General features: G+C 36.9%; 2 protein-coding genes across 3 annotated transcripts in view; both read left to right on the top strand.

The window, feature by feature from the left end:
• LOC148236416 (uncharacterized) overlaps nt 1-6,562 on the top strand; it is a 29,895-nt gene extending 23,333 nt beyond the window's left edge. For both annotated transcript variants that reach the window (XM_088183292.1, XM_088183293.1), the window contains exons 2-5: nt 2,836-3,030; nt 3,092-3,371; nt 4,808-5,123; nt 5,188-6,562. In XM_088183292.1, the coding sequence (XP_088039418.1) occupies nt 2,836-3,030; nt 3,092-3,371; nt 4,808-5,123; nt 5,188-6,423 (2,027 nt within the window). In that variant the 3' untranslated portion in view covers nt 6,424-6,562. The remainder of the gene's footprint in view (nt 1-2,835; nt 3,031-3,091; nt 3,372-4,807; nt 5,124-5,187) is intronic.
• Nucleotides 6,563-10,300: 3,738 nt separating this feature from the next.
• LOC148236415 (uncharacterized) lies at nt 10,301-15,340 on the top strand. Its single transcript, XM_088182812.1, has 3 exons — nt 10,301-11,717; nt 11,772-13,045; nt 14,381-15,340. Exons 1-3 carry the CDS (start codon nt 10,301-10,303, stop codon nt 15,338-15,340), a joined length of 3,651 nt encoding a protein of 1,216 aa, XP_088038938.1.
• Nucleotides 15,341-15,618: the final 278 nt, after the last annotated feature.

Here is a 15,618-nt window from a genome sequence, read left to right as displayed (position 1 = left end):
TAATTTTTATTTAAAAAAAATAAATATTTGTTTAAAATTATGAATTCAATTATTTGTTTAAAATTGATTATTTATTTTATTAAATCTTATTTTGTAACCTAACAGGCGTGGGCTTAATACGTTACAGGGGGTAAATCTGTACTAGCTGAGTTAATGAATACCTACAAGTATTAACCACCAAACTGAAAGTCTGGGAGCCGGTGACATCTATATTATTAAATATAAATTAGTATGTGCTATATATTTTATAATCAATATGTCACTGTAACTGGGACCGATTTTTTTTAATAATAGTGCCTTTTTTATAAATAAAATTTTGAATGTCGCTGCCGGGGCTCGAGCCCGTAACCTCAGAGTTACTAGTCTGAGACATTAGAGACTACGCTATTCCGACCTTATATATGTAAATATTTATTTAGATTTATTTGAAAATATGCATACATTCATTAATTATTTTTTTTGCAGAGTAGATGTACAAATTAAATTTTAAATTGTTAAAAATATGAAATAAAATATATTAAAATGGACTGAAACAAATTAATTGACAAGAAAAATACAAATGGATTATTATTTTATACAAAAAATTAGAGAAAATATATTCAAAATATAATACAATAATAGCAAAAAATACCACGAACAATTAAACGAAATTAAAATTAGAAATGATAAAAAAAATTTGAATAGTATAATTTTTTTAAATTGCATTAAAAAAGTTGTTAAAATTTATATTATAAATTACTGATAGTTTTGTTTTTTTCATTTCTTCCTATCCACTTTTTACACGTACTAATAACATAACTTTTAAAACTAAATGAAATTTTCGACCGAATTTTTAACTTAAGAAAGACTATATTTTGAGAAAAAAAAACGTTGTAAACGGCCGTGAAATATTGATTATTTTAATATTTACTCCAAGCAGCTGACTAATTATCAGGTATTGACTGAACCTTTCAAAAAAAATGATCTCGGCTGAACTCACGTTCATTCCAAATCGAAAAGTACTGGTTTTGGATATAGTTCATAACTGGTTTATACGTCATATTCGTTTTTATATAATCTCTCAGAGCTAGGGGAGTTTTTTAGACTTTGCCCAATGCAATGCTCTGGAGCGAAAACATACTGTTTATTTATAATTCCTCTTTTGTAACGGTGATGATTCAAAAATCACTAGATTGTCAATGATGTAATGCTGGTCTAAGTGCACATATGCGTTTAGGCGCATATCACCGATTTTATATTGGCACCGACTATATCCATCGTTTAAGTGTTTTGCAAAGTGCTTTCTAATCTGCGCACATAAAGCAAGAACGCCTAACTTTGTGGCAGCTGTTACTAATACGATAAAAGAGAAAAAGATCATTTAATGCCGTTTTAAGAAAGTACATTTATTAAATATCTGATTTATAAATTAAGTATTTTAAAGACTACAAAAAATATAAAAGGCAAACGATTTTAAAAAAAATAGTGGAATTAAAAAAAATATCATTGCATAAAATATATTTAAAAAAATAAATTTTATAGATAATAAAGTTACAAAAATATTTCTGATCATAATCATTTTTATAGATTTTACTATTATATACTATATATATGGACTAAACGATGATTACTTTTTCATAGTTTTTATTTGGTGATGACTAAAGCTCCGCATAGATATTTATAACCGGTAATACGAGAAATGACATCTCATTGAATTATTCACATAAATATGGGAGTTTCCATTATTATTGGGTTTATTTTTTTCCGTTTTAACCTGACAGGCTTAAGCCCAATGCGTTACAACGGGGTAAATCTGTACCAACTGAGTAAGTCAAACAGATATAATGAATACCTACAAGTAAGTTTTAAAACCACTATACTTATTATTTGTATAATGATGAATAATCGATAGATAGCATTTTGCAGTTTGGACCTGATAATAATAATAAAAATTTGACTCAGTTGCCGTGGCTCGAACCCTAAGCCTCTGTGTTATTAGTTAGGACTGTATATTCAGAGCTGTATCACACGGTCCGTTAAGACACTCATAACATTGATCGTTCCCAATTATTTTATCTCGTGACAATAAATTTATTTATAAGCTTGAAAGCTCGAGTTACCAAAGTTTAATTATGACACCTCAAAGCCTTCTCGAAACCTTCCACAATATAATTTGAATCTGAAATCTGAGAAGAGTAGCCAAATTTCATCGAATACTTCAGACCCTCTTCGAAACAAAACCACAAATTCCATCAACAACGCGTAAAATAACAACAACGATACGATTTATAGCATTACAAAGAAATACGTTTACCTTTAATTTTTCCAAGAGTACATATTTACCTGCATAACTGCATAACTCACTTATACACAATAATTTATTTGACTATAACACTTAATAACAACTAAACTATTGATAAAATTATTGCATTTGTTTATCGAGTAAAATAAAATAAAATAATATATTAAAATAAACTATCTTCAAATTAATAAGCAATGACTTATATTATATTATTATTTTATTGCGCTAATAAATTCGTTGATAAATAATAAAACAAGACCTCATACTAACTAGTTTGTTGTTAGTATTTTTTATATGATCATACACTTGATTTAATTTGTCTACTAGACATGACCATCGCTTTTATTAGACACGATATAATAAACAAGTATAAGATCACAAACAAATTGAATCATTGTGCATGAATCATATTACATGAAGTCATGGTCACCTTGGTTAAGCTGTGTCTATCTTAACCTTATTTTGCGTGTATTTTAAGGCGAAATAATCCTCTTAACTTAATTGGATTTTTGATTGGAAAAAGATTTATGACCAACTTTATTTATTTGTTTTAGGGATGAAAGAAACAGTTCGATTGATCGACTCCAACACGAAAATCACAAAAGGAACAAGGAGAACGAAAGTTTTGGCATTCACGGTGGCTTTCATAGTATTCTCTTATTTATACGTTATAAACACCGTACCTCATCCGACTCACCACTATGCCCAGACAGATCCTACAGTTCCAGTTTTCTTGACACCATATAATCGTATGATTTTTTTTATATACATATTTTTATTTAATTGCGTACTTAATTATTTATGTTAAAGTTTCAGTACATTCAGATTATTTAATATGGACTCCAAACTGCAAGATACCAAACATCGACCCTTTCGCGAAAGATGCAATGCACATATTCAAACCGAAAAAATACGTTGCTTGTGCTACGCATCGGGTTACAAGTGTGATCAAAGATGCGAATGGAAACGGTGTACTAATCATGAATGCTTCTCTTCTGGAAAAACCACTTAAGAAAGACGAGACTTTGGTGTGTTGCTATTCGAACGTATCGCGTTCCTTAGACCCTGAAGATGCAGATTCTAAAATAGTGTAAGTGTAATTGTTTTAAAATGAAATATCATACATTTGAGCAATTTATTTATTTATTTATTTATTAAAATTATAACCATCGTGACCTGACAGGCAAACCCAATGCGTCACGATAGTCAAAAGTACTAATATATCATAATACATACAAATATAAACAAGACAAAACAACAGACACAAATCACCTCAACAGGTGTGCGTTGTCCCATACGAACTGAACCAAAACTCCATATGTGCAAGAGAAAATGTCAATATTTCTATGGACAGAATTGAGCAGATAAATAGCTTTGGCCAGAGAAGAGTTGGCAAGTGCTCCAGTTCTAGACTTAACAGGCAAGAATAGTGGACGCGACCGATAACTATAACCACCTTCAGGAGCCCACATTTGAAGCTGCTCGAGCACTGAAGGATTGTCTACGATGCCCTTGGGCAATTTCCAGAAGTGTTTAATTACATAAACACTTCTGCGAGTCGACAAAGAAACGTATCCCAGGGCTCCCAAAATAAAAGCACTGGGAAACAAGAACGGATAATACCCGTATTCCTTCAAGTATAAATATCGAAGAAATTTACGTTGTACTTTTTCCAGCTTCAATTCATTACATTGATTCATTACGCCTGGGATCCAAATGATGGAGCTAGTTTCTAGTATGCTGCGGACTAGAGTATCATAAAGAGTGCGCAATACCAAAGTATTCCTGAAGTAACGCGCATTTCTCAAGATAAAACCGAGCATTTTTAAGGATTTGCTATGAGTCTCTGCAATGTGCTGGCTAAATTTCCAACGTTCTTCGAAAGTCACTCCTAAATCCTTAGTTGAAGAAAACCTTTCCAGAAAATATCCGCCTAGATGGTATGAATATTTTGCCGGCGTTAATGACCTTGAAAATGAAATTGTGTGACATTTCTTTACACTGAAAGGCAATTGGTTATAGCAAGCCCATTTCCATATAGAGTTGAGATCCTCCTGTAGGTCGAGGGAATCAGAAATCGAATGCATTTTCTTGTAAATTTTCAAGTCATCTGCATATAATAAAAAATCTGAATGCTCTATTGCTGTTTCTATGTCATTAATGAACAATAAAAACAACAATGGACGCAAATAGGATCCTTGAGGTACTCCAGTAGGGGTCTTATATCGTTCTGAAAAGGAGTTATTATACTTGACGAATTGATATCTATTGGTCAAGTAATTTGAGAATAGATTTATGATATCTTCAGAAAACCCGAAATTAGATAACTTTTTTACAAGTAAAGCATGGTTAACTTTATCAAATGCTTTTTCAAAATCTGTGTATATTACGTCCACTTGCACACCAGAGTCCAATGATTTTGAAACATAGTTAGACAAAACCATTAGATTAGGGACAGTGGATCGAGATTTACGGAAACCATGTTGTTGGTCGAGAATTTATTATATTTTTTTTATTTTATTATAGAAAATCTAAATGCATTCCATTCGATGGCTCCATTACTTTGCTGCCGACTGAAGAGTTTATTATAACAAAATGTGAAGTACCAAATAAAAAGAGCCATAAAAAGACTGTACACGAAGATGCGCACACAAATCTACAAATCCCGGAAGAAGTAAAGCAGAGATTCGAAGCATTGAACTCCAACCTCACTAAAAAGCCTTGGAACGTCTTAATAATAGGCATAGATACATTGTCTAGAATAAACTTAGCGAGGGCATTGCCAAAGACTAATAAATTTCTCAAGAAGAACAATTGGATAGATTTTCAAGGATATAATAAGGTTTGATTTTAATGCATTCCGCTATTATTTATAATTGTATTATAATATATTTTTTAAATTGCAGATAGATGATAATACTTATCCAAACTTGATGGCAATTCTGACGGGTAGGAATCAGAGTAGAGCGAGACATTTGTGCGAAGGCAAAGGCAGTAATAACTCCCTTGACAATTGTGACTTCATGTGGAAGCGCTACCAGAAAGTGGGCTATGCCACTGCATACGCTGAAGACTATGTTCAAATAAGCACGTTTGGAAAACCATTACATACAGGTTTTACTAAACCGCCTACAGATCACTATCCACGTCCTCTGTTAATAGCTGCCGAAAAGAGAGTGAAGAGGAAATACCAAGACGTATACTGCACTGGAAAAACTACATCTGGAGAGTTCACTTTTGATTATGCCTTAGATTTTGTAAATAAATATGAAAAACATCCATTTTTCGGGTTTTTCTGGATGAACACATACAGCCATGACGATGTTAATACACCTTCAACTATGGACGAGAAGATAATGGACTTCTTCTTAAAACTAAACGAGACTGAAACTATGAATAGCACTATAATAATATTCATCAGCGATCATGGACTCAGATTTGGCGATATGCGATCCTTGCTGACCGGATACTACGAAGAGAGATTGCCATCGTTCTTTATCTGGTTGCCTCCGTCCTTTATAGATGCATATCCAGAACATCATAAGAACATGTTAGCTAACGCGAAACGGTTAACGAATCCATACGATCTATACATGACGCTGCAAGACATTCTTTACATATCGGAAAAGAAAGCTCTTCCTCTCGACACCAGCGAAGGTTGTCCGACGTGCCAAACATTATTCCAAAAAGTCTCTTGGAATAGAACTTGCGATGAGAGTGGCATTTTGCCACATTGGTGCACTTGCAACCCCTTCGAAAAATTACCAACAACACACAAAATAGCAGGCGAAGCTATTAAGTACGTGATTGACGTTGAAATAGAGAATGCTCTAAACACAGTCAACACTCCTCACTGTAGACTGTGCGCCAAATTAAACCTAGATAGGATACAAAGTGTTTACTTGTACAAATATCTTAAACCGACAGACGCATATAATGATTACTTGGGAGTGTTTTCAGCGAAACCTGGAACTATGGTATTCGAAGCTACTATTAGACATTTTATCAAAGATAACACATTCAAAGTTCAGGGGATTGTTAGCCGATTGACCCCATATAAGGGGAAAGGAGGTTGTGTTAAATCTGCTTATCTAAAAAAGTATTGTTATTGTACAAATAATACATGTCATGGAAAATCATGAGAAAGTACATGATTATTGCTCTAAATAAAGCCAAATATTGCCAGAAATTTTTACTGCTGAAAATATCAACTCGATTAAGCATTTTTGCTATTATTGTGATCATCATACTAAATGCATTATAATGATAACCATAAATTATTGTGACAGTTTTATGAATGTAAATTTCGATTTACTATTTATTTTCTCTGTTTGTATTTGGCTTTACTTTCTCTGTTTATATATATATATATTATAATTATATTGTATTATAGTTATAATATACTGTTTTTTATGTGCGCATAAAAAGCGCATTGTCGTCAAGCTATTAATCTCTGCGCATGTATTTATGAGATAAATAAATAAATACATAAGAAAATGATTACCATCGACGTATCTTTGAATCTATAGAATTAAAAAAAGCATTTTTATTTTCAAACAATTTAAACAACAAGACAATAATTGTAATTGACGTAGATTTATTAATATTCGATAAAAAATGTTAAAGTGTATTCAAGTTATGTTGTTAATTGTTTGAAATAACTATTCAAGTGTGATATTTAGCCATGTAAGATCGTATTATTATGTAATAAAATTTTTATGAAAAAATAAACAATTTTCTATATATAATATTTAGCATTTTATTCTAATTTCATAATTATCTATACGCACAAATATGTCCGGCGGACACCAGAACAGATCTGTCCGAACTCGCACATAAGTCATATCGGACATCAGATTTACGTGCTTTTATGTGATTCTGCGTTTCAACTAAAAAAGCATAATATGAAGCCCTATCCCTACAGTATTAAGAATAACTAATGGCGATTGGCGTCAAAACAATAATCAATTACACGGTTTACAATTATTTTTAGCACACGAATTTAGTTTACAATAAATGATGTCTCACTGTCTTTGATAAAAAAAATGTTAAAATTTTTCAATGGTAATAATATTGAATGACTGATGAGTCATAAAGTAATAAAACCCTATCACCAAAATATTATTTTAAACGTTTACCAATGGCGACAAAATACTGAAAACCATCCAACTGTCTGATCCGTTCGTTTTGAGCACGGACAACGGACAGACGGCAGACAGACAAATCTGTGTCTTTTCTTACCACACACGATCGGAATTGTCCGTCGCGGGTGCGTGGCCTGAAACTTAATTGTTGATTTCACGAAATGAAGCCGAAATTCGACGATAGTGATTTAAGCAAATTCTGTCTACTTTTTATAACAAACATTCAGATTCCACGATTACAATAATTTTCATACAGGTGAGTTAAATTATTTTTTTAATAAATTATTGATCCAATTCTTGATAGTAATTTAAATATATCATTTAATTTATGTGTGCGTATTTAGGATCTGCCATGTTGTCATCTCGTCATTTTAACTATAAATTAAAGCAGTAAATTGGAATCTATATAAATAAAATAATATATATTAAATGAATTGACTGAATGGGCATTTATGAGATACACGCATCTAAAATAGATATCATAAAAATATGACAAACTCGACCAATCCAGAATATACTGTATGTACATACATAAATAATATGTTAAAATTTGTTTGTTCTACATATATCTTAACTATAGGGTTTTTTCTCAAGATTTTCTTACAATTTCATAAACCAACTTTCTAATTGTAATCATGGGAATTTTAAGACGAGTTATCTCGTTGAAAATTACCTCAACAATTTAACATTGTTTTATTCAATATACATATACAGAACTTGCTTTATATCTTTCGTGCACCATTTTTATATAAATCCTATTGAATTTCAATTCAATCGACTTTTCGTGGGTCGAAAAAAACTGATATATTACATTAAATTTTAACTAAAATGTATTGTAATATACATAACATAATATAAATTTATTGTAATAATTATTTAGTTACCAATGGCATCAATGAAAAAGAGTAGGTACCAGTATTGAATTGAGAGGCTAAAAATGGAGCAAAGTAACAAACAAAATTAATTTTCTTTACAAAGCTGGCTGAAACAAAATAGTCACCAATTAGAAACTCTTGTAGAACAAAAAAATCATGTGGAACCTGAAGGTCGTATAGAACCTGAATCTTGTATAGAATACGAAGAAAATCTAAATAGAGGAAATTCAATATAAATAAAACCATTTTAGAAAAACCGAATCTAAAATGCTTTTGCATTACGATACCCGTTCTAATTCGTAATTTCAACACCGTCGTAATTCCGTAGCCCCACACTTGTCAGATATGGACCCCTTGGGACGTTCCCACTGCGACGGCGCCGACACGATTTTATTGCTTTTGACGTGAATTTTTGACATCTGAGAAATGATAATTGTTTTTGCACTCTCAAATTTGGTTTAAATGTGCTCCATTCAATTCTCACTTATTGTAAATCGTAATACTGTTAAAAAAACGTATTAATAAAAACTAGATAACCGCATGTTTCCACTGCGACGGCAGCGCACGATTTTATTACTTTTGACGTGGAGCCGCTGCAGTAGTATTTTTATTACGATAAAGAAGTTACATGTGTGTGAGCGGACGGTGCGCGAGGCACGCACTGGCGTGCGAACCCCCAGAGTTGCCAAAAGAAGAATGTGTCCGTTACGATAGTGCTACAAGAGTGCCGCTAAGTTTTGGCCATAGTAACTCTAAATAAATACATATATATATACATATATGTAAATAGGTCCCCTACAACAGATTGCCACATTGTTAGATACAAACATTGCAACACTTGGTTGAATGTAAGCTGTTTCGCATACTGTCAACATCGTTGTGTTGGGCTTTGTATTATTTAGGTGATCACAAAGTTTGATCGGAATACACTGTTGGCAGCCACAATGGTCTTGTATGTGAAGAATATTTTTGCAAATTGATACAAAATATTTCTTTTTTATAAATCGTGTTTATAGTTACACTGTTGTTACATTAAATTTACAATATTTTATTTTGCTTTGGATTTTTGAATTTGAATTTTGTATTGTATTATAAACATAGATTTCAAATAAATGCTGGTTTTGACAGCCAAATAATTTTATAAAAGCTTTTATTATGTTTAAATACATTGAATTTGTATTGTCTAATCCTTACTGAACTAAATGATTAGCTATCTATTATATTTTTTTTTAATTTCCTAGTCTCTTTATAAAAAAAATTCAATTTGACATAGAAATTCCCAAAATTTCCTGTTTTTTCGCAAAGTTCCCGTTTTTTTTTCATCCCGTTCAAAATTCTCAATTTGGCCTATCAATTATTGTTGACGCCCGTTTCGCCGTTTGTACGCGTTCGCGAACGCCGTCATACGGCGTTCGGGAAAGCACCCAATTTTGACGTTAGTCGGCTCCGATCGTCGTTACAAAGCGGTCGGACCACGCCGAGCTCAATAAAACTTTTACACCAGCACACGTGTTTTTGGATTGACCTAAGAACTGACCAGCACGCGTATCCCTACACGCAACATTTTGGTCCTTCGAGCCGGATACGTGAGACGACGCCTACACGTCGCGAAGGTCTGAATCCGAAAACATCGTCTTAACCTCGAGGTCGTCCACCACGTGGACGAACTCACAGACGCGGAGCCGAGCAGCGCTACCCAGCCGTCAGGTTAGGACAGCACATCGACGAGTCAGCGGGTCCAGGAGTTGGTCCCCGAAGTGACGCAGTGGAGCGTCGAGTCGCTCGTAGAGCTAGCGGGTCTAGGATCTGGTCCCCCGAAGCTCAGCGCCAGGACGTCTAGCCCCAGGAAGCTGCCGTCAAATCACCTGGAGCACCACCAGGACGCCGAGTCCCAGGAAGCAGTCGCATCCAGCAGGAGAGAAAGGTTAGTGTCGATCATCCTAACCTAACTTCCTCTCCATTAAACACACTTTAATTGATAGTCATCGGTCAACGACAACATGGAGTTGTTGACCAACAGTAGGGCGTGCCTCAAAAGTGAGCTAACGAAGTTTAGCAAACTACTAGCTGCTGATCCTGTCAATGAACAGAGGGTCAGAGATAAGTTCAGCAGCTTTGGTACACTGCTGGACAGATTCCTCGCTGTCCAGAAACAAATTAGGTTGCTGGATGCCGAAGGGTATGATGACGAAGTCGAGGCCTTTGAAGATAGGTACTTTGAAGTCCTTAATTTGGCAAAAGTATACATAAAACGTCAACCTGAAGTGCGACCGGAGCCAATTAACCAAAAATTAACGCTGCCATCAATTAGCATTCCGAGTTTTGATGGCAGTCTTACAAAGTGGGTGGCCTTCCGCGACACTTATTGTCAGCTTGTACATAACAACAACGAACTAAGTGACATCCATAAGTTTCATCACTTAAAAAATGCGCTTAAGGATAGCGCAGCCAGGGTGATAGAAGCGTTTCAACTGAGCGCCGAAAACTACAATTCGGCGTGGGAAAGAGTACTGGCTCGTTTCGACAGTGTTAGGCTGATTGTCAATGTGCACATAGTTGCTCTGTTAGACCTGAAACCAATTCAGGTAGCTTCCCAGCAATCGCTGTTAGAGTTGGTAGACACTGTTGAGGCGAACATCTTAGCCCTAAAAAATCTAGGCCAAAACACTTGGGATGCCATCGTGGTGAGTTTGGTAGTACGGCGTTTAGACGACTTGTCCAAACAAGCATGGGAGAGTCAACAGACTCATGTTGCCTTGCCCACCCTCAAACAGCTCATGGAATTCCTCACCCTAAGAGGTCAATCTCTAGGAGGTAGCACCTCCACATCTTCTCGGGCAGTAAGACCAGTGCCACCTATGAAAACTAACTTCCTCAATACCAAGGACAGATCACACGGCAATTTATGTCCGCACTGCAAAATGCCGCATACTCTAGCTTTCTGCAGACAATTCTCACAATTGTCGATCCCAAGACGACTGGAACTGGCGCGGAAAATTAACGTTTGCATCAACTGCTTACAGGCAGGTCACAACAAAGCCAAATGTTTCCATACTGGGCGATGTAGGATCTGCAATGCAAGGCACCATACTATGCTGCACGATCCGCATCAACGTGGCGACAACCATAATTATTCGCAGGCAAATTCTAAACCTGCAACAGAAAGCGGCGAGCAAGCTAGAATGACCTCACTATTTAATCAGTCAGCAGAGGTTATTTTGGCAACGGCAATCGTCTACATTTCGGACCGGCATGGAAAGGCAGTGCCGTGCCGTGCGTTGCTAGATACGGGCTCACAATCAAATTACGTGACAAATAGGCTAGCATCCAGGCTAAAATTAAAAAAAACGCGCACGAGTGCGACGATTTCTGGCCTCCAAGCCCAACAGCTGCAAGTCGACTACCAAGTCAAGGCACGTTTGTCGTCTTGCAATCAGGAATTTTGCTTTGCTGACCAATTTCTAATTTTAGATCGCATCGCTGATAAGCTACCACATGCCGATCAGTCCCCGAACGTCGCTTCGATTCCCACAAACATTACTCTCGCTGACCCTTTGTGGTACAAAAGTCGAGAAATCGACGTACTGCTAGGCGCAAACATAGTTTGGCAGTCCCTGCTGGCAGAGCGGCAGCAATTATGTAAAGAAAGCCCGGCAATTATTCAAAACACCATTTTCGGTTGGGTGTTGACCGGTACGGTTTCGTACCCGAAAGATATCCAACCGACCATTACTAATTGTCATCTTTCCCTGAACGCCATTCACAGTCAGATACAAAAGTTTTGGCAGGTTGAGGAAGTACAACCTAAGGCACATCTCTCAAACGAGGAAAGGGAGTGTGAAAGACTCTTTCAGGAGACCTTTGAAAGAGATCAGTCAGGTCAATTCACGGTGACATTGCCGTTAAAAGAATCTCCTGCATGTCTAGGCAGCTCAGTGGCAGCTGCTGAACGCCGTTTCCACACAATGGAACGACGACTCAAACAAGACAAGGATCTGTGTACTTCGTATGTCAATTTCCTTGAGGAATATATTCAGCTAGGACATATGTCCGAGTGTCTCCCACCTAGCAAAGATAACGTTAAAACTTATCATTACTTGCCGCATCATGCGGTGATAAAAGAGGCCAGTTCTACTACAAAGTGCAGAGTTGTTTTCGACGGCTCGGCAAAGTCCTCTTCGGGAATCTCACTTAACGATATTTTAATGATCGGACCAACCATCCAACCCACACTAGTGCAAATCTTGTTGAGTTTTCGTGGGTTTCGGTATGCAATAACTGCTGATGTTGAAAAAATGTACAGACAAATTAAAATACGTCAGCCCTACACTGATCTGCAACGAATCGTTTGGAGAACTGATGCAACTAAACCGTTAAGACATTATGTTCTCAATACTGTCACTTATGGCACTTCGTCAGCTCCCTTTCTAGCAACTCGCTGTTTACGCCAGGTGGCACTAGATCTCGAATCAGCCGATCCTGAAATCGCTACAGTTATCAATTCCCATTTTTATGTCGACGACCTTATAACCGGAGCTAATACATTAGCAGAAGCTAAGCGAATAATGCTCGGTGTCTCTACTGCTCTAACAGCAGCACATTTTCCATTGCAAAAGTGGAGATCCAACCACAAGGATCTCAGAAACAATTCAACTAGTTCCACTAGCCAACACTTCGACGTGAAAGATACGTCAAAAACGCTAGGCTTAGTTTGGAATAGTCAACTAGACATACTATCTTTTAAGGTAAATCTAGGTCAACCCACAGTAGCATGTACGAAAAGGCAATTTCTGTCAACAATTTCGAGAGTCTATGATCCATTAGGATTAGTAGCGCCTGCTACAGTCATAAATAAACTTCAGATGCAGCAAATATGGCAGAGACAACTTGCTTGGGATGCAGAATTACCCTCTGACATCCAGCGAGCTTGGAAATCACAGGCGAAGGAGCTGACTACCTTGAACAGTCTTCAAATACAAAGACACGTAGTGACAAATCAGCACAGTTTCGAACTCCACGCATTTTGCGACGCCTCTGAACTTGCATATGGAGCTTGTCTATATGTTCTGTCCAAGGACGAGGTCGGTAATGCCCATTCTCATTTATTGTGTTCAAAGTCACGAGTCGCACCGTTGGCTAAAATTTCCATTCCTCGGCTTGAGCTCTGTGGAGCAGTATTACTAACCAAATTGGTAGATTCAGTCAAGTCACTCACAAATTTTAAATTAGCCACAGTTACATGTTGGTCCGATTCAGCAGTGGTTCTACACTGGCTCAACGGACAGCCGTCACGGTGGACAACCTTTGTAGCTAACCAGGTGGCAGAAATTCAGTCTGCTGCTTACTCTTGGAAACATGTCCTTTCAAAGGACAATCCTGCTGACCTGATCTCACGTGGTGTGCCTCCATCTCAATTACACTCCTGTCGGTTATGGTGGCACGGACCTGAATGGCTTTCGAAATCCAAATGTGAATGGCCGGTATCAACAATTGTGCTCCCAAAAGAGATCCCCGATGTAAAACATACATTTGTTTTTACATCATTGGTTGGGGCTGACTGGGACATAATGAATCGCTTTTCAAAGTTTTTGCGATTGCAGCGTACGATCGCCTACGTTAAACGATTTATATATAACTGTAAACACTCAGTGAACCGTACTGTCGGACCACTGTTAGTTTCTGAGTTGGACGGAGCTACGAGAACACTAGTTGGCTTAGCTCAACTGCAGACATTTCCTACAGAAATAAGAGCTCTGCGTTTAAATAAACCTCTTCATGCAAAAAGCCGTCTGCTAAGCTTAAATCCATTTTTTGATGCAGGTGTGCTGAGGGTGGGAGGCCGACTTCAAAGGTCTAAACTACCTTCAGCCCAAATCCATCCAATGATTTTGCCTCCTAAGCATCACCTCACTACATTGATTGTGAGACATTTGCATGAAACACATTTACATCTGGGAGCTCAAGCACTCCTAACAGTGATGCGTCAACAATTTTGGCCACTGGCCGGACGACGTGTAGTTCGCAGCATTCTATCCAGGTGTCTAGTGTGTTTTCGCTGTTGTCCCCGACCATTAATACAGATAATGGGAAACTTACCGTCTTCTAGGGTTACTCCTTCAAGACCATTTACTAACACCGGCATAGACTATGCAGGCCCGGTTAATATCAAAACCGGAATGGATCGCAATGCTAAGGTAACCAAGGCATATATTTGTGTAATGGTGTGTCTTTCTACTAAAGCTGTACATTTAGAACTAGTCAGTAGTCTGACTACTGCCGACTTTATAAACGCACTTAAGAGATTCGTTTCTCGACGAGGAAAACCACACAACATTCTCTCAGACAATGGGACCACCTTTGTCGGTGCCGATAGACAGTTGCGTGAAATGACATCTTTCATCCAAAAGAAAACCAACTGTTCTGCAATAACAGACCACCTAGCCTCTCTAGGAGTACAGTGGCAGTTCATTCCTCCACGAGCTCCTCACATGGGTGGACTATGGGAAGCCGCCGTAAAGAGTGTAAAACACCACCTGCGTCGCACACTCGGCTCATCAATGTACACATTCGAAAACCTTTATACACTAATTACCCAAGTAGAGGCATGCCTTAACTCTCGCCCATTGACTCCAATGTCAAGTGATCCACAAGACCTGAATCCTTTAACCCCGGGCCACTTCCTGATCGGCACCCCCTTAACAGCTCTTCCTCAACAGGATACTTCCAGCTCTATGGGGACAAATTTATACCATCGGATGCAGGACATAGTGCAGGAGTTTTGGACAAGATGGTCTAACGAGTACTTGGCAGAGCTTCAAGGGCGAAGAACCTGGGTACGAGCGGTGGATTGCAAACCTGCCATCGGCGAAATGGTAGTTGTCAAGGAGGACAACCTACCACCATTGCAATGGGTGATCGGCCGCATTGAAGCAATTCACCCAGGGGCTGATGGACTAATTCGAGTAGTGACGATTAAAACAAAGAATGGCACTATAAAAAGGCCAATAACTAAAGTGTGTGCTGTGCCAAATAAAGGCTAGTGCGGTGCAAGCAATTTTATATTTTGTGTTTTGTTTATTAATAATTTAAATGTGTATAATGTTTCCTATATGTATTAAATTTATAATTTAACCAAGTAGCAAACCAAAATAATTAAAATTTAGCTAAGTATCAAACGTTTCATTTTTGTGTAATTATTTGCAAATTTAGCCATGTATCAAACCTTTAACTATTTATAATATTTCATGTCCGTTTTAATTTACATTTAAATAATTGTCAAAAAATGAACGAAGGCTTGTAGTTTGTATTTGGTAATAAT

Source organism: Plectrocnemia conspersa, unplaced genomic scaffold (genome assembly GCF_051122295.1).
Source record: "Plectrocnemia conspersa isolate PC_06_02 unplaced genomic scaffold, ASM5112229v1 ptg000003l, whole genome shotgun sequence".
In the NCBI taxonomy this organism is placed as follows: Eukaryota; Metazoa; Arthropoda; class Insecta; order Trichoptera; family Polycentropodidae; genus Plectrocnemia; species Plectrocnemia conspersa.
Note: the sequence above shows the minus strand (reverse complement) of the source record. Positions and strands in the feature narration are given on the sequence as shown.